The sequence below is a fragment of the Pteropus medius genome, unplaced genomic scaffold, assembly GCF_902729225.1.
Source record: "Pteropus medius unplaced genomic scaffold, Ma_sr-lr_union100, whole genome shotgun sequence".
NCBI classification, from domain to species: domain Eukaryota; kingdom Metazoa; phylum Chordata; class Mammalia; order Chiroptera; family Pteropodidae; genus Pteropus; species Pteropus medius.
The window spans coordinates 746332-771899 of record NW_024352783.1 but is presented as its reverse complement, the minus strand read 5'-3'; the positions used below and the strand labels follow the sequence as shown (position 1 = coordinate 771899).

The following is a 25568-nucleotide window of genomic DNA, read 5'->3' as shown; positions in this document are numbered from 1 at the left end:
AAGGTATTCCTAGAGAGAGGCTCTTTTCCTCAGGAGTTGTCTCTAGTCCCAAATCGTGACTTTTGCTCTTCCCTACAGAGCCTGCTTCTCCCAGCCCCAGCCTCTGACTTTGGCCTGGGTAATACAGTTCCTGGCCACATGCTACTGCGCTCAGCTGGAGACACTGCTGCTGGAGGCTCCTTATGGTGCCTGGCGATGTCACTCATGAGCCCCTCTGCCCTGTGAGTCTCCACAGTCAGGTCAGTAAATGGGCAGGTGGGTATGGGTAGCAGTGCCATTTCTAGTGCCCCATCTGTCTGGTGTACCCTTAGCTTGGGCAAACCTCTCTCAGTGGTTTATTCTTCAATTCGGGAGTCTCTTCCTCTCAGTAGCTCTTTTTTTTCCATTATAGATTCAGGGGCTTTGAAGTCAAACTCATCCCCAGGCTGCTATCGATCCCCTGTCATTTCTACTGCTTAAACTACAATTACTGGGCTTCCTACACTTGACCTGCAATTGAATTTTCCCGGGAACTCAGTGACAAGATTGATTCAGCCTAATTGAGTCAAAGATCAATTTTCCATGCCATTCATCTAGTCCCTATTTCTGCCGAGGGCTCTCTGAACTGAGGCTATGTGACTTTCACAGTTTTCATTTAAAAAGTCAAGACCGAACTGACACCTTTTAAGTACCATTTTTTTCCAAATGATCCTAGGGAACATTGCCTTTCTTTGCCTTCTCTTGTCTTGGCCAGCTGAGAGTAGAGGAAAATTCTGCTTTTAAAGTTGCTTGTGTTCTCATCACGTGAATGCTAAAATGCAATTCTAAGAAAAAAAGTCTGATCTCATTCAAAAGCGGGTTTGGAAATGAGTAAGGAGTCAGCTTTTAGGTGGTTCAGTAAATTAACAATTTGTTCTTTTGAATTTTCATGATATGACTCAATAATAAAAAGACAACCCAATTTTAAAATAAACAAGATACGTAAATGGCTAATAAGCACACGAAAAGATTCTCAACATTATTAGCCGTTGGAGAAAGGCAAAAATCAAAACTACAATAAGGTATCACACCTACTAGGATGGCTATACTCAAAAAGATAGATGATAACAAGTGTTGGTGAGGTTGTTGAGAAACTGGAGCCCCTAGACACTGCTAGTAGGAATGTAAAATTTTGCAGCTGCTTTGTAAACAGTCTGGCAATTCCTCAAAAGGTTAAACATAGATTTACTATATAACTAAACAATGTCAATCCTAGGCATATTCCCAAGTGAAATGAAAACACATGTCACACAAAAACTTATACACAAATATCCATAGCAGCATTATTCATAATAGTGAAAATTGGAAATAACATAAATGTCCATTACTGATGAGTGAATAAACAAAATGTGGCATATATATAAAATGGAATATTATTCAGCCATAAAAAGAAATGAAGTGCTGATACATGTTATAACATGGATGAACCTTGAAAACATTATGTTAAGTGAAAGCCAATCACAAAGACCATATGTTGTATGATTCTATTTATATGAAGTGTCCAGAATAGGCAAATATATAGAGACAGAAAGTAGATTAGTGGGTTTTTAGAGATGGAAGGGATGGAGAGATTGGGGATTGTGGGCTAAAAGGTACAGGGTTTCTTTAGGGGTGATAAAAATGTCTTAAAATTGATAGTAGTGGTGGCTGTGCAACTCTGTGAATAGACTACTAAAACCATTGAGTTGTACACTTTAAATGGGTAAATTGTATGACATATGAAATATATCTCAATAAGTCTATTAGAAAAAAATAATTAGCACCAGGAGGAAACCTTCTGAGGCAAAGCTTCAAAAAAAAGTGAGTAGGATTGTGTCTTTTTTCTTTGGAAACAAATCATCTGTTTGGGTGGAGTGGTGGGGTGGAACTCACCAGAAGGCAAGAAGTTTGTTTTCCATCTTTGTCTAACTTGAACTTTCATGAAAAAGAAAGGGGAGGGAAAAACAGAATAAATAGAAAGTTTCAAAAGATAAATCTAGAACTGCCTGAGCATGTACCTAGTATCTTCTGACTGGTAAATTACAAATAGGCTGAGTTTCTGGAGAGTCAAAAGAAAATATTAATAATGGCACTTATTACCAAACTGTTCTAAAATAGTTTAACTTGAGAAAGAGTATCCACCAGAAATCAGAAGGTAACATCATAATTCAAAAATTAACATTATACCATTAGAAGTAGTTCCATTAAAGTCAAGAATTAAACAGGAATGTCAATTATCACCACTTTCATTTCATATCATCTTGAAAGTTCCAGCCATCAAAATAAGACAAGAAAAATAGACGAAGGTTATAATATTGATGAGAAAAACCAACAACAAAATTCTCTACCTAGAAAATCCAAGAGAATCAATTGAAAGCTGGTCAGATACAAGAACATATTAAAAAGGAGGTCAGAACCAAGATAAATATACAAAAATCTATTGTTTTTCTGAGAACTTGATACAATCAATTAGAAAATGGGGCTTTGCTGGGCATCACTCTGTAAGGGACACTAAAACCTCACTAGACTAAATGGAAATCACATATAACTCTTTAATGTAAATGATCTTCCTGCTGCTTAAGCAGATACTCACTACTCAAAGTGTAGACTGCAGACCCAGCAGTGTGGGCACCACCTGGGAGTGTGTTAGGAATGCAGGATCTCAGGCACCTCGCAGACTTACTGAATTGGAATATGCATTTGGACAAAATCCACAGGCAACCTGCATTCACACTGAAGTTTGAGAAGCACTGAACTAGACCACACTCTAAAGTGGAAATAAAAAAACGCCCCCTCCCTCACCTGTTTTCATCTCAAGTAGTTTTGCAACTTGCATGAGTGCAGTAGATAATCTCCAAAGAAGGTAGCCCTCAGTCCCTTCCCTCTCTATACCTGCAAGCTGTACTTCTCATCAAGAGATGAGGCCAGTTCTCCTCCCCTTTAACCAGGGCTGACTTTATTGACTTGCTTGACCAAAACAGCATGGCAGAAGGGATGTGTTGGGACTTCCAAGACTAAGTCACAAGATGCCTTGTAGCTTTTGTATGGGTCTCTTGGACTCACTCACTCCTGCCATGTTCCCTGTCAGAATGCAGTGAGGCCCAGCTCTGCTCCCAGCCAATAGCCAGCATCAATAGCCAGTCATGTAAGTGCACCATCTTGGATGTCTAGTCTAGCTGAGTCTTCAGATTTTGCCTGGGTGAGAACTGCAAATCCTGGGCAAGAACTGCTCAGGTAAATCCTGTCAAACCACAGCACCACAAATGACAGTAATACTTTTTTTGTGCAAGCCACTAAGTTTTGGGGTGGTTAGTTACATAGCAATATATAACCAAAAACCAAAACAGTATGCTAGCTAGCCTTATGCTAGCCACCTGTCAACTGCTTGAAATCAGAGGTCATTGTTAGCAAAAAGTCTATAACTAAATCACAATCATCTAGTGCTGTGTACCAGGCACCAGTGATTTGTTTTATTACGTAAATTTAAAACTCCTTAATATGCCTCCCAGGATATCACAAAAGAAACTGAGGAGAGGAAAAGAACAATAGAACAATGGAAGCAGCTTAACAACATGAAAGCTAGAAAAATAAACTTCTAAACTTTCTTAAACAAGGCTTTGTTACTACATTCATGTGATGTGCCTCTATCAGAAATGTCCATAAGTACCTGATACTTGTAATAGAAAAACAGAAATGTACAATAAGTTCAAATGCTATGTTATAATCAGTGAGTACAATAAATACATTATTGAAACATTTAAGAATAAGAAAGTAAATGTAATGACAAAAAAGATTCCACTGACAATAGCAATAAAAACTTACACACTTGTGAAAAAATTAATGTGGAATGTGCAGGATCTATAGGAATAAAATCATAAAGCTTTACTAAAGACTGAAAAAGAAATGAATAAATTTAAAGAAATAACAAAGATGAGAGATAACACTATTGTAAAGATAAAAACTCTCTTAAATTAATTTGTGGTATATCTTGTTTCTTCGATGCCTTCATTTATTATCTCTAGTAATTTTGAGGTGCTTTTCACTTCATTTATAAAACATGATAGTTTTAATTCTTCCCTTTATGAATATCTTTCTTTCTCTTCTCAAATAGCTTTGCCAGAATTTTTGGAGCTAAATTAAATAGTGCTGATAATGTGTCTTTGTCTTGTTCCTGTTTTACAAAGGAATAATTCATGTTACTCCATTAAATATAATTTTGGTTTTTGGTTTTCAATAGAGCCTTATTGTCATGTTAAAGAGGCAAACTTTACTGCTTTTAGGAAGAATTTCAATGAAGAATTCCCTTTGGGCATTTATGGAAATAATTATATGAATTTTTACAATTTTTTCCAATAATGTTATTGGTTATGTCAATGACTTGAGCTTTAGAGGGGACAAAAAAAAAAAAACAACAACGAAAACAAACAAACAAAAAACCCTGGAAATGGTTAAAGTATATGTTCAACTTAAAGTTATATTATATTCTGATTGCTAAAATTTTACCTAGAATTTTTGCTTACCTGTTAATTCATGAGATTACCATAAAAACTTCTTTTTTAATGTTATTCTTATTAGATGTAATGATCAAAAATCTGTTTCATCAAAGGAAATAAAACAATTTACAAAAAGGCAATATAAATGGCAATAAAGAATTTTTTAAGTCTAACTTGCTAGGAAAAAAAGAAATGCTAAATAAAACCACAATGAGACACCAAAATAATAAACTGACAATTTAAAAAATACTTTTCATGCATTGCTGGTGGGAGTGTGTATCAGTACAACCTTAAAATTATATGTACGCACCCCAAATCCAATAAAGTCAGAGAAGAAGAGAAGAGGACGGTAGGATATGAACAATTTTAGTTTCTTCTTTCTTGCACTTTCCAAATTTTCTCACAGATATAAATATATTACTTTCATAATAAAATAGTGCATTCCAAATTAAAACCACAATGAGACCCACTACATACCCACCAGAATGCTTAAAATGAAAAAGATTGACAATACCAAATGTTGGTAAGAATAGTAACTGGAACTCTTGTACATTACTAGTAGATATATAAACTGGTTCAACCTCTTTGGAAACCATTTGACAGATCCATGAACAGTTTCATCTCAGTATATACTTAACAGAAATAAGTGCACATGTCCACCAAAAAATGTACACGAATGTTCACTACAACTTTATTTGGAACATTCCAAAACTGGAAACAACCCAAACATCTATTAAAGGAGAATGAATAATTTGGTATATTCAAACAACAGAATACTATACTGCAGAAAAAAAAGAGTAAATTACTGATATGTGCAGCAATATGGGTGAATCTCACAGACATTATGTTGAGACAAAGAAGCCAGACATCGAAGAGTCCATACTGATGATTCTATTTCTATAAAGTTCAAGAATAGACAAAAGTATTTATTGATGATGGTAGTAGTGGCTATTGCTGTGGAGTGGGTGAGCATTGACTGGGAGTGAGCACAAAGGGGCTTGCTGGTAATGAAAATGAAAATGTTCTATTTTGGTTTTGATAGCATCTGCGTGAGTGTTCAAATATATAAAATTTCATCAACCTTAAAATTTACGTACTTTATGTAAGTTACACCTCGATGAAAAGAAAAGTTTAAAATGTGTATATTCTTTAATCTACTTTAGTTCTACTTCTAGGAAATCACCCTAAGGAAGTAATCTGGGCCTTAGCATAAAGATTTCTGTACAGAGATGTTTAATACAACCATTACATATCAAACCGTTAGAGAAAGCCTTACTGCCAAAACTAGGAGATAGTTTACAGACAATTATGGCACATCCATGTGATATAATATTCTGCAATCATCAGAACTTAGGATGTATGAGAATGTTTAATGACCTGAAATGTTCATATTCACAATATAAACTTATATTTAACTAATAATACAAGTTAAAGGTACAAAACAATGACATTAGTGTGAATCCAACTATGTAGAAAACAAAAGTAAATAAGCATGGGGAAAACGGCATTGTCCTCAGCCTTAGAAATACAGGGCATGCATGCAAACATTTACACTAATATCCTCTTTCTCTATGATTTGGGCTCAGGTGGCCTCTGCATTCCCTGAAAACTCGGGCCTCTTTTGTGACTCTTTGCTATAAAGCAAACAAGCTCAAACTGTAAAAAGCATTACCTATGAGAAAAATCGTTCTGCCGCAGTGGGTTGTCTAAGTCTAGAATCCCTCCGTGAGAGCCAGAGTCCCTAACTTGAAGAAAATTCTAAAGTTAGCTTGTATTGAAGAGGAAAAACTTTTCCTCTACTCTCTTAAATTCAGTATTAGGGTCCTGTGAGTTAAACTGACAAAAGATAGATTAGCAAAAGAAAAGACAAAGTTTATTCACATACATATGAGGGAGCTCACAGAGAAAATAACTTGGCTCAGTAACTAAAGATAGGAGTTTATATGCCTAATCTAATAGGAGAAGGGAATGGAAAGGAAAAGACTTCTACAGGAAGAACAAATGGGTTTCTTTAGGAAAACAAATGAGCTTTTATGGAAATAAGATAGAGATAAGAGAGTTTGTGATAATGTTAGTTTATGTAGGTGCAGTGGTCTTCTTTGTCTTCTTTAAGGCCAGGAAACTCCCCTAAGGAGGAGATTTGTGGTAATTTCACTCTTGGTCTCCTTCCTAGGGGTGAAGCTGTCCTCAAGAGGGGATTATGTCAGTTTCACTTCCAGAAGTTTCTGCTTTTAGTCATGTAAGGAAGGGTTCAGACAAAACTCAAATGTCTTCAGCTCAAAATAATTTGTATGCCACTGTGGTATAATTTGGATCTCTTCAATTTCATAGACAGAATATTTGGAAATATTATCCATCTTTTCTCCATTTTTCCTGTTAAACCTTAACCCCTTCCTCATTCACTCTTCCAAGTATTCTGCATTCACAGCCTCAGGGAAAGGGTGGCACTATACGAATTTAGAAGAAAAAGAATGTCTAAAACTAACTTTTAAATGTCCAAAGTTCAGAGTCAAGGCCCTGTAGGGAAACAGGAAGGATTCTGGTAAATGAGATATAGCTAGGCTCTTCACTCCCAAGACAAGAAAGACTGAGGGGAGCGAGGAGGCGAGTGGTGCTGAGTGTACTCTACCCTCACCCCAACACCAGAATGAACCCCAAGGTGGGGGCACAGAATCAGAAATCTCAAGTTTGAGGATGCTTGGGATGGAGCCCAGGGTGGAGAAAGTCCGCAGAGATTGGGACTCAGGGCAGAGGCCTCATGGAAGTCCCTGTGGCCCAGCCTGTGACAGAGGAACAAAGATCTTGGGAGCCCTACAGTCTCCCTCAGCCCAGAGGGCCACAGGAACATCTGACTGAATTCTCGGGCCCCAGGGTAGAACACAGAGATGCTAAGGAGAATCATTAGCTCCGAAGAGGACTCTGGGCTGTACATTAAAAATGAGAAGAAAATATGATTCTCATTTATAATTTTGCTTGTTTTCTAAAACTTCTATAATAAGTAAGCTTTATAGGAGAAAATAAAATTTTTAAACTTCAGTCAACAAACACCAATTGATCAAATTACTCTCCACCAGGCTATATGCTTGAATCCTGAAATACAAAGCTAAAGAATGCAGACCCTGTTTTCAAGCTGCTTAGGATCAAGGTGGAGCAATAGACATAAAAACAAGCAGTTAAATCCTGGGCATAAGTGGCAGAAACACACAGTCTTCAGCTTAAGCCCAATGGCGGTCCATTTAAAGCTACAGGTTTGTTCCTTTGGATTCACCTAATGTTTTTCATATTTGTCTTAGTTGTTTTCTTGATAAAATTGTTTCTATTGTTTACTCTTTTTAAAAAAAAATAAAAAGTGATATTATTCATGTATACCACAAATTAATACCTCTCTATGACCTTCATAAGATAACTTGAGATTCTGGTTCACTTGCTGATGTATAAAAGCCCATATCCTGGCTTTAAAAGGCAGTTTTGGGGTGCCAGTGTCTAAATTACAAATGGTGGTCTAAATAAAAAATACACATTAAAAAGCCAAGGGACGATTTATAATGGAGACATTTCCTGTCTTTTCTTGCCTTTCATGATCTTGACATTTCGAAAATTGTAGGCCAATAATTGGTGTCTCTCAGTTTGGGTTTGTGTGATGTTTTTTCATTGTTAAATTCAGGCTATCGATCTTTGGCAGGAATCTCTCAGATGTATTCTCCTTGCGTCCTCTCAGATGGTGCACAATTTAGATTTGATTCATCTTGATGATGTTCACTTTGATCATCACTTAATTAAGGTGGTTCAGTCAGAATTCTCTACTATAAAGTTACACTTTCCCCATTATAATTACTGTTTTGTGGGACATACTTTGAAACTATATCCTGTATCTCATCAAACTCTCAATTTACTTATATTTCTATGAACTCATGGTTTCTTATTTTATTCAATCAATTATAACCCCTTATTATAATTTATTTTGATGTTCAAATTGTAGAGTCCATAGAGCCTCTCAAGCCAGCTCCTGTGTTCTGTTGCCATGTCCTCACAAGTCTCTAAGCACATCCTTACTTTTTACCTCAGGATTTTCCAGGTTTATCTTGTACTTTCCCTGATCCAGACCTGGAATCAGCCATTTCTCCAAGGAACCTTGGTTCCTTTTTAGTAGAGAATGATAGTTAGAAGGAAAGAGCTGGATGCTGGGTGTGTTCACTGTTAGTGGAGTTATTATGGATCGAACTGTATTCCAAAAGATAAATTGAAGTTCTACCCCCAGTGCCTCTGAATGTGACCTTATTTGGAAAGAGTCTTTGCATAGTCAGTTAAGACCAGGTCATACTGGATTAGGGTGAGCCCTAAATCCAATCACTGATGTTCTTATAAAAAGACTATGTGAAAACACAGAGGGACAAGAAAACTCTATGTTTGGAGTGATATGTCTACAAACCAAGGAATGTCAAAGATCGTGGTAACCATCAGCAGAAGCTAGGAAGAGGCAAGGAAGGGTCCTCCCCCTAGAGCCTTCAGAGAACACAGTCCTGCCGACACCTTGGTTTCAGACTTCCAGCCTCCAGAACTGAGAGAATACATTTCCGTTGTGTAACATCACCCAGTTTGTGGTAATTTGTTCGTAAGATATTTACATATTTGATTAATCCCCCATGTGTAACAGTCTCTCACTACATCCTCTCACACAGATGCCCTCTTCTCACCTTACTCTTGCTCTGACACCTTTCCAGGCCACCCCGTCAAATGGACTCACTCCACACCCCCAACATAGAGCCAGTCCATCTGCTGTGAAGGCCCTCTCCTCCCACGCTGAACTGTTCTGTGCTTGTTTTCAAACTTCACTTAAATAGTATACAGCATATTTTCTTCTGCGATCTGCTTTTTTTCACTCAACATTATGTTTGTGAAATTCATCCATATCAGTGCATTAACTTTGGCTCATCCATTTGTATTACTGTGTGGTATTTCGTTATATGAATCTACTGCTGCTGGTGGACATTCGTTTGCAGGTTTCTGCTATGACATTCTTACACTTGTCACATATAGTCAAGTTTTTCTAGGGCATCTCCCTAGGGATGGATTCACTGTGTCATAGGGTGTGGGTATCATCACATTTACTAGATTATGCCAAAATGTTTCCCAAAGTGATCTACCTTTCCTCTCCTTGGTCTTTTACAAGCAGAGTGTAAGTAGAGTTTCTATTGCTCTACATCTTCAGTGATACTTGACATACTTAGACTAATTTACGCATCTGTGTAGTTTTTCATTATTTGCAGTCAGTACTGATAACTGCATGGGTTGTCTCAGCAATTACTAGTTTTCAAATTCTCCAAAGGAGGTCCCAGTCTCTGTAGTGCAGGGTGCTAGTTGTCTACCAAAATTATTCTTCCTTAGTTCTTGAGTAGTAATAATCATAGGTGCATTCATGGCAGCCAGGTAGGCTACATTGCTGAGTCTCTCTTGCAGTCAGATGTGGCCATGCGACCAAGGTCTTGCCAATGAAATATGAGCAAAATTGATACGTGGCTTTTCCAAGCATGGGTTAAGACATTGGACATGGCTCTTTCTCCTTCTTGCCAGCTGAGTGTTATACATGACAATGATCTTGCTTCAACCACACAAATAACAACACTGATCTAGGGAATAGCAGAGCAATAAGATGGAAAGAACCTGAGACCCTAGGTGACCATATGCAGCAAGACCATTATCAGGGAAATAAACTGCCCTGAAGCCACCGTACCATTGGGTTTCTTTGTTGTAACAGCTTAGCCTTTACCCTAATATTTTCTACCACCAGAACTTCCCCCACCAAATGGCTGTGAGAGTTCCCAGGAGATGAAGTCCTATATCACACCCTGTCTACACCAAGTGAAAGGATGCACCACCTCTTCTACATATGGGTTTTTATAGAGCTCTCAAATCTTTCTTTTTTCTTCTTCTTTCAGAATATCCCCAAGATGATTATATAGGAAAAAAGTAGGAGGCTGTTTGATTGTGGGTTTTCTCTTCCTCCCCAGATTCCTTTGTGGTTATTGGTGAAGACTTTTAATCTGGGTATATATATATTTTTTTTAAATCATAGTTGTCTTATTATACTTAGCTCACAAAATGGTTAAGTCACCACTGTGCCTTTTTCTGATTTTGTTCTGGAGAGTTGGGAAGTATTCTCCAGATCGTCCTTCATGTTAAAAATGTAGGATATGTTGACTGATGGTGGCAAGTTGGAATCCAAGAGATAATGAAATAAGATAGTGTTCATTTTGCTAGCTTTAAAAAATGGTATAAGCCCCTTTCCCACCAATAATAGTGTGCCATAAGTCGCAGAGTTTGGTCAATTCAATTTTAGGCACTTGAGGTAAAAAATAGAAAAGCAAACATTTCCAAAGGTGGCTGAAGAGAGCTAGCTTGAAAAATCCCCCAAACCTACTGCTACTCCTACATGAGTTTACCTCTTGTTTCTTTGCCAGTGAGAGCCGTCCTGAGACTGATGACCAAGCTGTCCTGGCCAGTTGCGGGTGGAGAACTCACACATCTGCTGGTCATAACGTGTTTATCTTTTCTTCGTTTTTCCCTCTCCCAGGGGCTAGAAAGTTATCTTTAGGTGGAAGGAAATAAGACCTAAACATTTATATGGAATACTATGTGAGTCTATATCCTATCCTGTCCATTCTGGATCTAACCAAATAATTCAGGGGCAAATAGAAGGGCCTCAGAATCTAGTAAACTCTCTCCCTCCATACTCACCTAGGACCAGGCCCTTCAGAATTGTATTTACCATTGTCACCACCCTGTACTGTGCCCCAGAGCTGGAAAGCTGTGTGTGGGTCCCAAGGCATCACCCTTCAGTATAATCTGAATTGTACAGTTTATTTTTCAGTGTTTGCATTATGAAGTTGGGCCTTTCTTAGTTTCACACAGATGTCATTTTCTTCTCTATTTCTTTTTATTCATTTTGGTAAGTATTAGGATGGAAGTTTTTGTAATCATGGATTTTATTTTTCTTACCACCACTCTAGTCTTTTATATATGTTCTAAAGCCATAAGAGTGAAGATTACAGCCATAATATGTCTTCTAGCTAGAGCAGAATCTATCAATCAGAACCCTATTAAAGCAATTTGAAATAACGGTCCATTCTTAAAAGAGAAAACTGTCTCAACAATCAAATTTTTACTCAAACTCTTTAGATAATAATTTACTTTTATTAAAATTTTGTTTTTCTGATTATTAATACTTTTAGAAAATTTTGAAACTACAAGAATGTATAAAGTAAGAATCATCCATAATGACACTACCAACCAGAGCTAATCACTCTGTAGTTTTTTATTCTTAAAACACTGAACTTAAGTTCACTAAAACTTCTCCAACCTAGCCATAGACTGTCTTCAGCTCTTTTCCACAGAATATAAAATAGAAACATATAACATATAAAAAAAATACTCAAACGGAATAAAATGAGGTTTCTTTACAAAGTAGTTTTCTACAAAACCTCCATTTACCAAATTCCTATAAGTCAAAGATTCTAATACAGACTATCAAGCATTTATTAAAATAGTATTAACAGAACAAAGAGGAGAAAGGGCAAGGGGCTTATCTCCAGATCCCCCCCCGACTCCTCATGCTACTAGGGGCAGGATGCCCACTTTTCTTGCGTGCTGGAGGTTTTTCAGTCTTAGGGGCTGTGGCAAGGCGGCGTGGGAGAGCCTGGGAGGGAACCTAAGAGTTGAAGGAAAGAGAGGAGAAAGTCAGCATCGTGTACTCTCATCCCCCACCCCACTGAGGAAAGGTGTCATGCACGGAGAGGGCCAGAATCATTAGGCAAGAGGGAGAGACCACGCTACAAATTATGGGAATAGCAATCAGAGGGGTCAGGCAATAGAGAACAGGGCCAGCCAGGGAGTGTGCAGAGCTGGAGGAATGGGTCAGTGAGAGCCCTTCCATCCTCCTCATCCTGCCCTGCTTTTCCTCACCTCTTTCCGGGGAATCTCACAGAAGCGGGAGTCTGTGTTCCTTCTGGGGACATTATCTCCTTGGCCATTGGTCCTGCCATATAAATCAAGGGATGAGCATGGGGAACACTTCCCCCCACTCCCCCCAACATTGGATAAAAGAACTACTCCCAAATTCTGTCTCTTAAGAATGAGAACAAACAAGACAGACCTGGGATCAGACAGGAGGAAATATTAGTGGAACCAAATACTGAGTTATACTGAGTAGTCACAATCCTAGGAGTCAGAGTTCTGAGCTACAGGATAAAGAGAAAAAAACTAAGGTAGAAAGGCATAGAAAAGAGACTATTTTTAGAAGCAAGAAAAACACAAAGTAGAAAGGAAGAGACAAAAGAAAGGTGGGAGGAGTGAGAGACAGGAAGACTTGCTGATCTACATCTTACCCTCGTTTTCTTCCCCAGAAAAAGACAAAAGAGTACTCAATGGTCAACATACACACATATACACAGCCCTCTTCCCTGCCCACGATCCAAATTCCTTCTGCCTAATCCTTCCTCGTTTCCCCCCAAGGCTGGTACCCGCTGTGTTCCAGCTTCTTCAGGTAGAGCAGCAGATCTTCAGCAGGCAGTGCCCCCCAGCCCCGAGCTTGGTATAGTCGTAACAGCTGAGACACCTCCATCAGCTGCCTTGAGGATGCAAGCCCATCGCCACCTGATAGATGTATCAGTAACAGTCATCATCCTAGGGCCCCACTCCCCAGCCCTCATTCCATTTTCCTAGGACTTCAGAAGGGCCTTACTTCCAGCTTCTGGCTCCACACCCAACACCTTCCCTCTTTATCTACCAGTAAACCATGGCCTGTTTACCTCTCTCTGGGGAGCCACTGCTGGGAACACTGCTCTGTGAATGGGTTGAGGGAAGCTCATGGACCCGGAAAAGACTAGACGCCATGGCTAAGGGCACTTTAGTTTTATGGACAGGGGGTGGCAGGTGTGGCACTTGATGGGCTTCCTCCCAAGATGGGACAGTCAGGGAACCTACCAAAAGAGATCAAAGAATCAGGAAATGGGTTAAAGAGCCATGGAGGTCCTACCACCTGGCCTTCATTAGGCTTCATCACCTAATGAAGCTTTTACCAGCTTCTAACAATCCATTCCAGATAAACCACTCTATTTTCCAGGCCTAGCCCCAACCTTCTTCAAAGTTGGCACTCACCAGACTTAGGGGGCAACAGATCAACAGATGGGTTCTCGTTGTTCTGGGGTACTGTGTCCAGCAGCTGGGGGAACAAGATAGAAAGCGTTCCCAGAGGACTAATAAAGAAAGAGACCTAGACATCTTTGAGAAGCAGAGGCTGGGAAAGTAAGAGAGTTGGTCGCCCAAGTTGCAGAGCTAGAGTTGGTTGCCTAAGTCCCAGAAGCAACTTAAGAGATAGGAATAAGAAAGACTGGAAGAGTAAGAAGCTAGGATAAAGTATTACTTCTAAAAGGGAGATGAAGCCAGAGTCCTGGACTCCTAGAACAGAAAGAAGAAATGAGGAAGAGAAGAAGAAAATAAGGTGGGATGGGTAGGCCCTCTCTTACCTGGTGTAAAAAATGCTTGAGGCCCGCCAGCTGAGAAGGGGGTGGCAGCACTTGCTTTAGGAAGCCATCCCCATCAGATCCAGGATCTTCCTCAGGGAATGGCCGTTCTGCTCTGTGATTGGGATGGAAGGCCCCAACTGCAGAGGAGAAGGCCCCAGCTGTAAAGTGTGTGTGTGCACATGTGTGCATGCACACCCATGTGTATGTTGTAGGGTGAGGGGTTCCTCCACAACTCAACTCACCAAATGCCTAGAAGAGGTCTATTAAATATAAGATGGACATTGCAACAAGGAGGTGATAACGAAAGATTAGAATGGTTTGGAATTAATAAACATGTTCTAGCCCCTTCACCAGAACATGTTCTCATTCTTTTTTATTACTATTATATAATTTTTATATTTAAAAGTGTGATATAATTCATTCCTCATTCTTAATTCAACCTGGGTTGTCATGTTTGCATTACACAGTGCACCCCATCCACCCAAGTTACAGATGACTAAACCAGGGGTGGATACCACTCCCAAGGTTAGCCAAAAAAAAGGATGGTTGCCAACCCATCAGACTGCCTCTCTTTAAACTGGACCTAAAAAACAGAGACAACAATGTCTCTCTAAGGTTATCTAGAGTCTTGGCTGGAGTCAGTGTCATGGCTGGTCAAACCCATGTACAAGCCAAAGCTATGAGAGCTAGACCCTTGAATGAGAGAGTGCTGGTCTACCAAAAGGAGCAGATGTGCAGGGAGAGGCAGAATCAAGACCCCAAAGAAAGGAGGAGTGGTTGCCTCCGTTTCTAATAATGCTCCTGGATCCAAACTCCAGTTCTCATCGGGTCTAGCTACATCATATTTCCACGAGATCTTACTCTCTTTATGCAAACCAACTTGAGTAGATTTCTGCTCCTTGAAACTTACAGTCAGTAAGACATCTGGGAAATTAAATACTCAAGTCTCAGAGAGAAGAGAAGGTAGGCAAGAGGGAGCCAATTAGTGCATGTAAGGAGATCCCCAGAGATGTCTGTCTCTGGTTACCTGAAGATGAGGTGAGATCTGGCTTTGGCTCAAGGGGCTGGAAGGAATGTTGGTTCTGGAAAGTGGGGTCCAGAACGAGGCTAAAATCTGGCGAGGAGCTGCAGAGAACAGGTGGCACTCCAGGCAGCTCGTCCCTTGCTTCCCGGCTCTTTTGCAACACAGGCTTTAGGGCCACAGCCGTGGGAGGCATAGTCCAGATCCTCCTGTCCCCCTTCTCTGGTTCCTGGGGCCCAGGACTGGAGGGGCTGGCAGTAGGGACCTGGGCGTAAGAGGCAGAAAGAAGGATCAAAGCCCACTGCATTTAGAGACAAGACATGATACAGACATTTTGGTTGTTTCTGGGGAGAGGAACCAGGAGACTGAGGTGTAGATATAGGATGGCAATTACTTTGTTCCTTTTTTGAACTATTTGGGTTTTTTCCTTACCATGTGCATATTATTATCTATTCCAAAAAATATTTTAGCTAATAATAAAAATTTCATGACTAAAAGAAAGAAGCAGGAGATGCCAACGTAAGAAGGGGTGAGACTTCCAACCCTACTATAGGGTAGAACTTGGCAAAAATTTTGGTCTTTACCATCATAACTAATTCAACTGCCATTTGGCAAAAACTAGTACCATGTATTCCTCACCACCTCTTGGGCTGAGAAAAGAGTTAGGCCCAATGTAATGAGGCCAGTCTGGGTGAGCCATAGCCACAGAAAAAAAGATTTCTTTTGATGAGATAGTTATTCTTTGGGAAAGTCTATGGATTTCTTTTAATGCAGGTCCAAGGACCTGAACTTAGGCCTTCCCTTGGGAGGAAGCTAGATTTCCAAAGAAGGAATCTATACACAAAGATTCTGAGCAGCTTAACTTAAGGGGCAATGCCTACCGGGGGGTTAGAAGGCAGGGTAGAGGTGCCAAGCAGTTGGTTTGCCTCCTCCCAGTGGGCCTGCAGCATGGCTTGGAGTCGATCTACCAGCTCAGCTCGCTGTTCCTCCAGCTGCTGGTTCCCACTCTGCAGTTCCCGTACTCGCGCTTGCTCCCGGGCCAGTCTGAAGAAAAGACAGGAGAAATGATGTATGGCCTTTGAGAAATCAGAGACTTGGCAAATAAGAGAAGCCAGAACAGAATGTCAGATAGTGGAAGTTCTAAAAGGAGCTAAGGCCAATGTAGAAGAGGACAGATCTATGGAGCGGGCAGCTCTTCACCATTCCCAGTATGGGCTCTGCACACAGGAAAGGGACTGAGGCCTAAAAGGGATACTCCAGGAACTAGTACCTGAGCTCATAGTCCTGAGCCACCTGTTGCTGCCTTTCCTCTCGTTCTGCCATTTCCACCTTGAACTGAGCCAACTGAGTGGACAATTCCTGCTGGTGTTGTCCATTTAGGTCCTGCAGCTGCTTCCTAAGAGGACACAGGTGAGAAGAGGACTGAATCTGGGGACAGAAATAATCAAATGAGAAAAAGCCAGAATGTGTACATGTGAGAGATAAACAGACACAGGCAGCCAGCCTGGCCATGGCACAAGTGGGCTCAGGAAAGAGTAAGGCCAAAGCTAGTGCCTTAGGATGGGTTCACCAGAAGCAGAGACTGACATGAGGATTTATGGGAAAGTGATTCATTTAAGAAGCATTTCCAGAAAAAAAAACTGACAGGGAAGTGGGGGTGAGGGAAGTGAGACTGGGATGGGAAAGAGGCTCAGTCCCACAGGACAGCTCTGGAGATGGTGTAGGTCACAGCTCAGCATTGTCCCCATCAGGGACAAGGGAGCTGGAAAATTTATATTCTTGCACCCATCAGTTATTGGTAAAGCTACTTCCTCTGGTATGAAAATTCCCAAGCACTTTAGCTGTCTATGTGCACCTGTAGAGAGACTTAGGTCCTAGCTGATGGGAGCCAGTAGAAGCCAGCATGTTTAAAAATGGTAAAGTGATCCAAGAGGATATGGACAGGGCACTAACAACACCTGTGTGGCTGAGGAGAAGCAGTATCCAGTAAGACCCAAGTACCTGTGATGTTCCCTCAGGGAGGCTGCTTGCCGCAGGCTGCTCTCCTGAGCCTGTGCCAGCTGCTCTGTCACCCGCTGCTCCAGCTGCACAGCCAGCTCTGATTCCAGCTGGATCCTCTGGCTTTCATAACGGGCCTAGGAGTGAAGGAAGGTAGGGTAATAGCTCAATTCTGTTTGAGTTTAGAAGAGAATGGGCGATATAATATAAACAAAAAATCCATGTGCCAACATTTCCCCTCATAAGCCTAAGGGTTGAAGAACACGAATTTTGCCACAAAGAGTGGAAAAGTTCTCTTTCCTTATTAGATCATGAGGTACTCAAACCTTATACATACACATAAGTGAAAATGATTCTGGACCAAAGAAATTTTTTTTTTTTTAATCAAAAGAAATGTTAGGTAGAACAATCAATTCTGTTATATGTATCTGAGATAACAGTACCTGAAATCAACAGACATTCAATAAATGTCAGTGTCCCGTCCTCCCAAAAAAGAATCAGTCTATATCGCTATTTCCATTTTCTCACTTCATCTTCCTTTTCCAAATCACTGAAATCTGATTTCTACTTATAGTACTTCATGGCAAAAGAACTTAAATTCTAAATCCAATAGTGGTGATTTCTCAGTCATATGTAATCTTGCTGCAACATCTGCCATCTACATAATCCTCCTTTCTAAAACCATTTTCCCTTAGCTCCCATGATGCTACCATCTCAGTGTTCTCATTCTACCTGACTGCTCCTCAGTCTCAGCTGATCGCTTCTCCTCCAACTGCCCATAAAGGCTGACTGCTTCCTTGAGTTCTGTCCTCAGACCTCTTTTGACCATGTACTAACACTCTGGTCACTGAAGCTTTTTACAGGTGTATAATAAACATTCAGCATTTAGGTCATGGTTTGTTGTTGTTTGCTACTATTTATACCCTAAAACACTTTCTCTATCTCTCCCCGTTAGCCTAGACCTTTCTTCCAGGCTTTAAGCCCATATACCCACTAACCTAATGAAATGCTCTGTTTGGATACACCTCAAAAAGAACACATCTAAAATGACCTCATTTGGTTTTTTACCCTCAAATCTTCTCTTCCTATTTTGTTTCTTGCCTTAGTTAATAACACCACTCTCCACTGAATCAGCCAAGCTATTTGCAACCTGGGGTTTCCTTGATTCCTCCTACTCCTTTACCCTTTTCAACTGGTCATTCCATTCTACTTCCTTAACATCTAATTTACCCTTCCAGTCACTACTTCATTAATTCAATATTATTTCAAGTCTAATTGATCTCCCTGTTCCACCCTCTGCCCTCTTTCATTTTAGCCCCAATAGACCCTCCATGCCTAAGAGAATATTCTAAAATATGCTCAATTTATTCCCTTGTTTGAAACCCTTCAATGTCCTCATTGCCTAAAGAATAAAGTTCTGGCTGTTTAAAATGGCCCACAAGATCCTTTATGATCTCCCACCTCCCATCTACTTCATTTCTCCCAAATAGGTCCCAATCATATCAAACTCTTGCAGTAACCTAAATTAAAAAAAAAAAAAAAAAAAAGTTATTGTGGTAAGAAACACATAATACAAAATTTACCCTCTTAATCCATTTTTAAGTGTACAGTTGAGTAGTGTTAAATATATTTACATTGTTGTGCAGATCTCTAGAACTTTTCCATCTTGTAAAACTGAAACTACACCCACTGAATAACTCCCCATTTCCCCCTCCCCCTAGCCTTGGCAACCACCATTCTACTTTCTGTTTCTGTGATTCTGACTACTCTAGATATCTTGCTACCCAAATTCTTTAATGAAAAAATTTAACATATACTCCCTGTAAGCCAGTAAGTCCACTTTCAGGAATCTGTGATATAGAAGGGGTATCAAAGATCTATGTACAATGATGTTCAGTGCAGCACTATTTATAGTGAAAAATTGGTATTGATACAAATTTTTCTTCAAAAGGAAAATGCTTAAACTCTGATTCATCTGTTTATTGCAATATTATATAACCCTTAGAAATAATGACGTACATCTGTATGTACTGACATGGGAAGATGTCTATATTATGAGGTTAAAAAACAAGTTGCAGCAAATGCATAGCATGTTCACATTTTTTTAAAGCACCAACCCATATGCTCACATATGAAAAGGTTCTGTAAAGACACACACCAAGTGGTGTGATAAGACAAAGCAACAAATACTTTTTACTTCTGTATTATTTGAACTTCTGTATTATTTGAAAATATAAAAACTTGTATTTTTAAAATATTTTTTAAAGTTCTCTGGGAAGTCTACCTTGACACATTCACATGGGTCTTTGGATATTTACCTCTGATAAAAAAAACTATGGCAATTTAAGTATAGATGTTATTATTTCTGAAGTAACTCCTAAACAAGAAAAAAACAAACAGAAATTGAGTTTACGACTTTGAAACTAGCTGAAGAAAAAAGTGTAAATGAGAAAAAAGAGAAAGATAAGAAAAAAGTAAAAAATCTGAAAGATGACAAATAAAATATAAAGTAAGGCATAGATCCAACTATGAATAAATAAATCAAAAGTAAATGAAAATGCTCTGGCTAAAAGACAAGTATATAAAAATTGAAAATAAAAAGATTAGAAAAATGTTTGTCAGGCGAACTCCATTTTTTAAAAAAAAAGGCTGGTATAGCTCTATTAATATTAAGCAAGAATAGACCAAAGGAAAAGAGCATTGTAAGAGTCACCATGTAAGGATAACACATTCAATTGTCAGGAAAGATACAGCAATTTAAAAAATTTATATGCATCTAATAACATAGCCACAAAATGTATAAAGCAAAATTGACATACTACAGGAGAAATGGACAAATCTACACTAAATGAGATTTTAACAGAAAAAAATCAATAAAAATATAATAGTTTAAACAGAACAATTCACAAACCAGACACACCTACAAATAGACACATATAAAACTGCACCCAAACACTGTAAATACATATTTTCAAGCACATATGAAACATTTAGAAAAACTGACCATATATTAAGACATAAAATAAGTCTCAAAGAATTTAAATAATAAAAATAGCATATTCTTTCATGATGTCCACAAGAAACTCATATGATCGGAGATGGGAAGAGAGCAAGAGGGAAAGGGTGGGGAGAATGAGAGAGAGAAGGAGGGAGGTACAGACAGACAATAGACAAATGCAGCAAAATGTGAAACTGGTGAATCTAAGTGTATTCATCATACTATGATGCAACATTTCTTTAAGTCTGAAATATTTCAAACCAAAAAGTTGGGTAGGAATACACATAAATAAGGAATTTTTTTTAAAGACCATGCTCTTTAATCACAAAGCAGGTAAGCTATAAATCAATAAGAAAACATAATTAGAAAAACTCTGTATGTTTGGAAATAATCTAGGAGATAAAAATAATATAAAAAACTGAATATTATTCAGAACCAAATAATAAGGAAAATACTATATAGGATAAGTTGCAGGATGTACTTAAATTAATACTTATGGAGAAATTTATAAAAGAAAGCTAAAATGAATAAGCAAGCATCCATCTTAAGAAGATTGTAAAAAGAACAGAATAAAACCAAAGAAAATATAAGGAAAAATATAAAGTACAGATATTAATTGAAAAAAAAAGCCAAGCCAAAAGTTAATTCTCTGAAAATATATTCAAATAAACTACAAGTAAAATGGTTTTTACAAAAGACGAGAAAAATGACACAAATAAATATGAGGAATGAAAAAACAGAAAACATGCCATAGACATTAAAAAGATCAGCTTTAAGTCAATAAGTCAGAAAATGTAGATTAAATGAATATATATATGGGGCAGGAGGACAGAATGTGAGTGCACCAAAAATAATTCAAGAAGAAAGAGAAAGCCTAAATATTTCCATAAACACTAAAGAAGCAAAGCCAGTAGTCAAATGTTCAAGAAGCACATATTAATGCCAACCTTACAAACTATTTCAGAGTACGAGAAGAGAGGGAGTATATTTTCGTGTTTCTAATACTAGCAGATTAAATTATTTAAGTTAACTCTGCTGAACAGAAACAAATAAGTTGAATAAAATTTAATTATATACATATATAAAATCTCCCTAAAAAGTATCAAAGAGGTAACCAAACAGTATTGAATTACTAAAGTAAAGGAAAATGACATCCTAGACAGGTTGCAAGCATGGTAGATAGCCATTTTTACCCTGGAGGTATTTACCTACCCTAGAAAATTAAAGCCTTTGTGTTGACTGCCTTTCAAGGTCAAATGAGTAGAAATGAAAGTCCAAGGCCAACATAAGTTGGGAAGTCTAACTGGAGACTCTACTCACAATAAACTGAGACTCCAATGAGCTTCACTCTCATGGTAAAAGTGAACCAGAAATTAAAGCTCAAAATTAAAGCTCAGCTTGAATTGTCCAGGAATCTTAACCATAAAAAATTTGGTTTTAGGCTTGTAGTGTATTTCAGAACCTAGTAGAAGCAAATGCAAATCTCCTCTGGAGCAAAGTACTTTCTCTGTAAGCCTCAAATTATTCCTACAACTTATCAACTACAAGGGCCAATACATGGTCAAAAATAACCAGGATCCAAGAAAATAAGACTCCATGTGAGCCAGCTAAAACAAGAGACAACAGAAAAAGATTATCAAACATTTCAGATACTGGTATTAACATCTATAGATAATAAAACTGTGTTTAAAGTAATCAAAGACAAACTTGAAAATATCCAAGAACAAGAAACTATGGAAAAGTAATATTTGAAAATAAAAACAACAGTACTTTGGAAAATTAAAAAAAAACAACAACATAAAATTAAAAACTCAGTGGGATGGGTTAATAGATTAGATAAAGTTAAACAAAGAATTAGTGAACTGGAAGACAGGAAATTATACAGAGTGAACATAAAAACATGAAACCTAGAAATAATAAAGAAAGTGTGCAACATAGAGACAGGATCAACCATACATTTAATCAAGTTCCATAAAGAGATGGCAGAGACAATGGAGCAGAGGCAATATGCAGAGATAATAACTTAGAATTTTCCAGAACTGGTGAAAGACATCACTCCACTATTTTAAGGAGCCTAAAGAATCCCCCAAAAATTTATTAAAAGAAAAAAAGAAAATCTATACTAAGCACATCCAAATAAAACTGATAAAAACTAAAAAGATAAAAATTTTAGAGCATGAGTGGTCAAATGACATAGCTGGCTTCTCAACAATAATAAAAACCAGAATATTTTCAATATGTTGAAATAACTGCCAACCTAGACTTCTTCCCAAGAATTCCTTCAAAAATTAATGTGAAATAGACATTTTCCAACTAAAATAAATGAATGCATGAATGAATGAATAAATAAGAGATTTTGACATGAAGAAAAAAGATTCCAGATAGATTTAAATTCAAAAGAAGAGCAAAGAAAGGAGTAATTATGTAGCTACCTCTAAATGAATGTTGACTTTATAAAACAATATTAATAATTTCTTATGGCAGTGTTTTATTTTTAAAAAATAGAATCAAAAAACATAAATAATGTCGCAGAAAATGGTAGAGTAGGAAACTCCAGTAGTTGGTCCTTCTACTGACCAAGCTGGCGAAAAATTATCAGAATGAATTATTTGGGTTCCCTGGAACCTGATCAGATACTGAAAACCAGAAGAGTGCTTGATAAAGAGAGAGGCTGCCGAACTTTGGTAAAAGAGCCAGGTGCATAAACCAGCTACCCTCCCCCATCCCTCAGCCCTCTGCAGCCATGGGAATGGCAGCCTATGTTACTAAAGTGGCTGGCTGAAGCGAGGGTGAGCAGTAAGGACCTTATCCTCCCAAAACATGAGATTTTGTGTTTTGGTCAGTCTAGCAATTCCCTGAGGAACCAGAGCAGACAGTTGTCTTTTTTGGGCCCCTTGAGCTTCAGAGGTTTCCCTAGCAGCATCAGAAGATTTAAAGAGACATGTACATTTTTTTGGTGGGGGTCTGTCAGGTCACAGGTTAATCACAGAGATAACAGAACAGAAATGTCAGTTACCACACACACCAAGAAATACAGACTTTGCAAAAATAGTTTGGAAAAGTTACTACACAAATGGATAGCTATAGCCATCAAATGAAATCCTTGAGGAGGGAGAGAATATGATTTCCAGAGTTACATTATAATACTCAAAATGTCCAGTACCCAACAAAAAATTACAAACATACAAAAAAACAAGAAAATATGACTCATTCAAAGGAAAAAGAGAATTTGATAGGAACTACTCCTATGGAAGCTCAGACATTGGGATTACTAATCAAAGACATTAAATCAACAGTCTTAAATAAACTCAGTGAGCTAAAGGAAACCATGGACAGCAAACTATAAGAAATCAGAACAATGTATAAATAAATAGGGAATGCCAATAAAGAGATAGAAATTATAAAAAGAAACTAAATAGAAGTTCTGGAGCTGAAAAGCACAATCAGTGATATCAAAAAGTCACTAGATACCATTACCTATCTTTTAGAATGGCCATAAATCCAGAACACCAACAACACCAGATGTTAGTGAGGATATGGAGCAACAGCAATTCTCATTCATTGCTGGTGGGAATGCAAATTGGTACAGCCACTTTGGAAGACTTGTGGCAGTTTCTTACAAAACAAAACATACTCTTACCATAAGAGCCAGCAATCACACACCTTAGTATTTACCTAAAGGAGTTGAAAATCTATGTCCACATAAAAACCTGCACATGGATATTTATAGCAGCTTTATTTATAATTGCTAAAACTTGGAAGCAACCAAGATGTCTTTCAGCAGGTGACTAGATAACCAAACTATGGTAACCTAGACAATGAAATGTTATTTAGCACTAAAAAAATGAGCTGTTTACAGCTATGCCACCCTGAACACGCCCGATCTCGTCTAATCTGAAGCTAAGCAGGGTTGGGCCTGGTTAGTACTTGGATGGGAGACCACCTAGGAAGACCAGGTTCTGTAGGCATTAAAAAAATAATAATAAAAAATTTTTTTAAATTAAAAAAAATAAAAATAAATGAGCTATCAAGTCATGAAAAGAAATGAAGGAAACTTAAATGCATACTACTGAGTGAAAGAAGCCAATCTGAAATATCTACATATTTTATAATTCCAAATATATGACATTTTGCAAAAGGCAAAACTGTGGAGACAGTAAAAAGATCAGTGGTTGCCAGGGGTTTGGGGTTTAAGGGAGGATGGGATGAATAGGTGATGCACAAAGGATTTTTAGGGCAATAAAACTATTAAATATGATACTGTAAAAGTAGATACATTATAAAGTTGTCCAAACCAATACAATATCAACACCAAGAGTGAACCCTAACATATATGGACTCTGGATGATAATGATGTGTCAATTTAGGTACATCAATTGTAAGAAATGTACTACTCTGGTGGAGAATGCTGATAATGGAAGAAGCTATGTATGTATGGGGGTAGGTGGTATACGAGAAATGTCTGTAGTTTCCATTAAATTTGGCTATGAACCTAAAGCTGCTATAAAAAATAAAGTCTTTTTTTAAAAAATGTGAGAAACATGGCAGAGTGAGAGATGTCCCTAGATCACTCCCTATGAAACAACAATAAGCTAAATATCTGAAACTCAACAAAAAAACACCCAACCGGCACACAAGCACATCTGAGCGTGAGATCTACGATAAGAGCTACCACAAGTCAGCACCCTGGGAGTCGGGAGGTAGACTGAAAGAAACAAAGAAGCTGCCTCTCACAGCCGGAGCTCCCAGCAGGAGGAGGGGGAAGGGAGAAGGTGCGGCAGGTTCCCTGAACAACCCTGCTTGAGAGAGCTGTGAGATCCAGGTAGTGGCAGTGCCCAGGGATCAGGGAAGAAAGAAGTGGGGACAGCAGAGAAGCAACAGTTGATTATTACCAACTACAGTTGCAAAACGCCAAGGCTGAGCCGCAGCCCCCATATCCCAACCCAGAGGGCCCCTCCACCATATCCTCCAAGACCCAACACCTGCAGAGCCCCAGGGGAATCTGAGTAAATGCTACTGAAGGTGTCGCTAATACTGACAGGGACTGAGACTGAGGGTAGCAAGCGTGATTGAATATTTATAAGAAAAAAAGACATTATTAAGACTTTATATAAAGCAAGGATCCAAGAGGCTTAGATGCCACCTACTGGAAACCAGAAGAAAAATGTCATCTTAGCAACAGGCCAAAGAGAGCCCTTTATAAAATAAATCCTTCTGGAAAAAAAAGCAGAATACACTTCCATTAATGCCCAGGTGGAAAAATAGTCCATTAAACACCATGAACAACCAAGGCGACAAGGCACCTCAGAAAGAAAGAGAAAAATCTCCAGAAAATAAGCTTAAAGACATAGAAATATGTGACTTAAATGACAGAGAATTCAAGATGGTACCTCTGAAAAAACTCAATGAGATCCAAAATAATTTATATCAACAGTTCCAGGAATTGAAAAAATAACTAGATCAGCAGAATGAGTTTTTCAGCAAAGAGATTGAAACCCTCAAAAAGAACCAAATAGAACTTCTGGAGATGAAGAACACAC

At 38.4% G+C, this 25568-nt stretch overlaps 1 protein-coding gene and 1 pseudogene across 1 annotated transcript in view; one reads left to right on the top strand and one right to left on the bottom strand.

The window, feature by feature from the left end:
- Positions 1–11934: 11934 nt before the first annotated feature.
- CNTROB (centrobin, centriole duplication and spindle assembly protein) overlaps positions 11935–25568 on the bottom strand; it is a 26756-nt gene continuing 13122 nt past the window's right edge. The window contains exons 9-18 of the mRNA XM_039847392.1: positions 17034–17167; positions 16303–16428; positions 15914–16076; positions 15039–15297; positions 14012–14148; positions 13644–13707; positions 13295–13465; positions 13007–13139; positions 12450–12522; positions 11935–12195 (exon numbers count right to left, since the gene is read on the bottom strand). Of these exons, the coding sequence (XP_039703326.1) occupies positions 12070–12195; positions 12450–12522; positions 13007–13139; positions 13295–13465; positions 13644–13707; positions 14012–14148; positions 15039–15297; positions 15914–16076; positions 16303–16428; positions 17034–17167 (1386 nt within the window). The 3' untranslated portion in view covers positions 11935–12069. The remainder of the gene's footprint in view (positions 12196–12449; positions 12523–13006; positions 13140–13294; positions 13466–13643; positions 13708–14011; positions 14149–15038; positions 15298–15913; positions 16077–16302; positions 16429–17033; positions 17168–25568) is intronic.
- On the top strand, positions 23880–23996 carry LOC120590026 (uncharacterized; annotated as a pseudogene).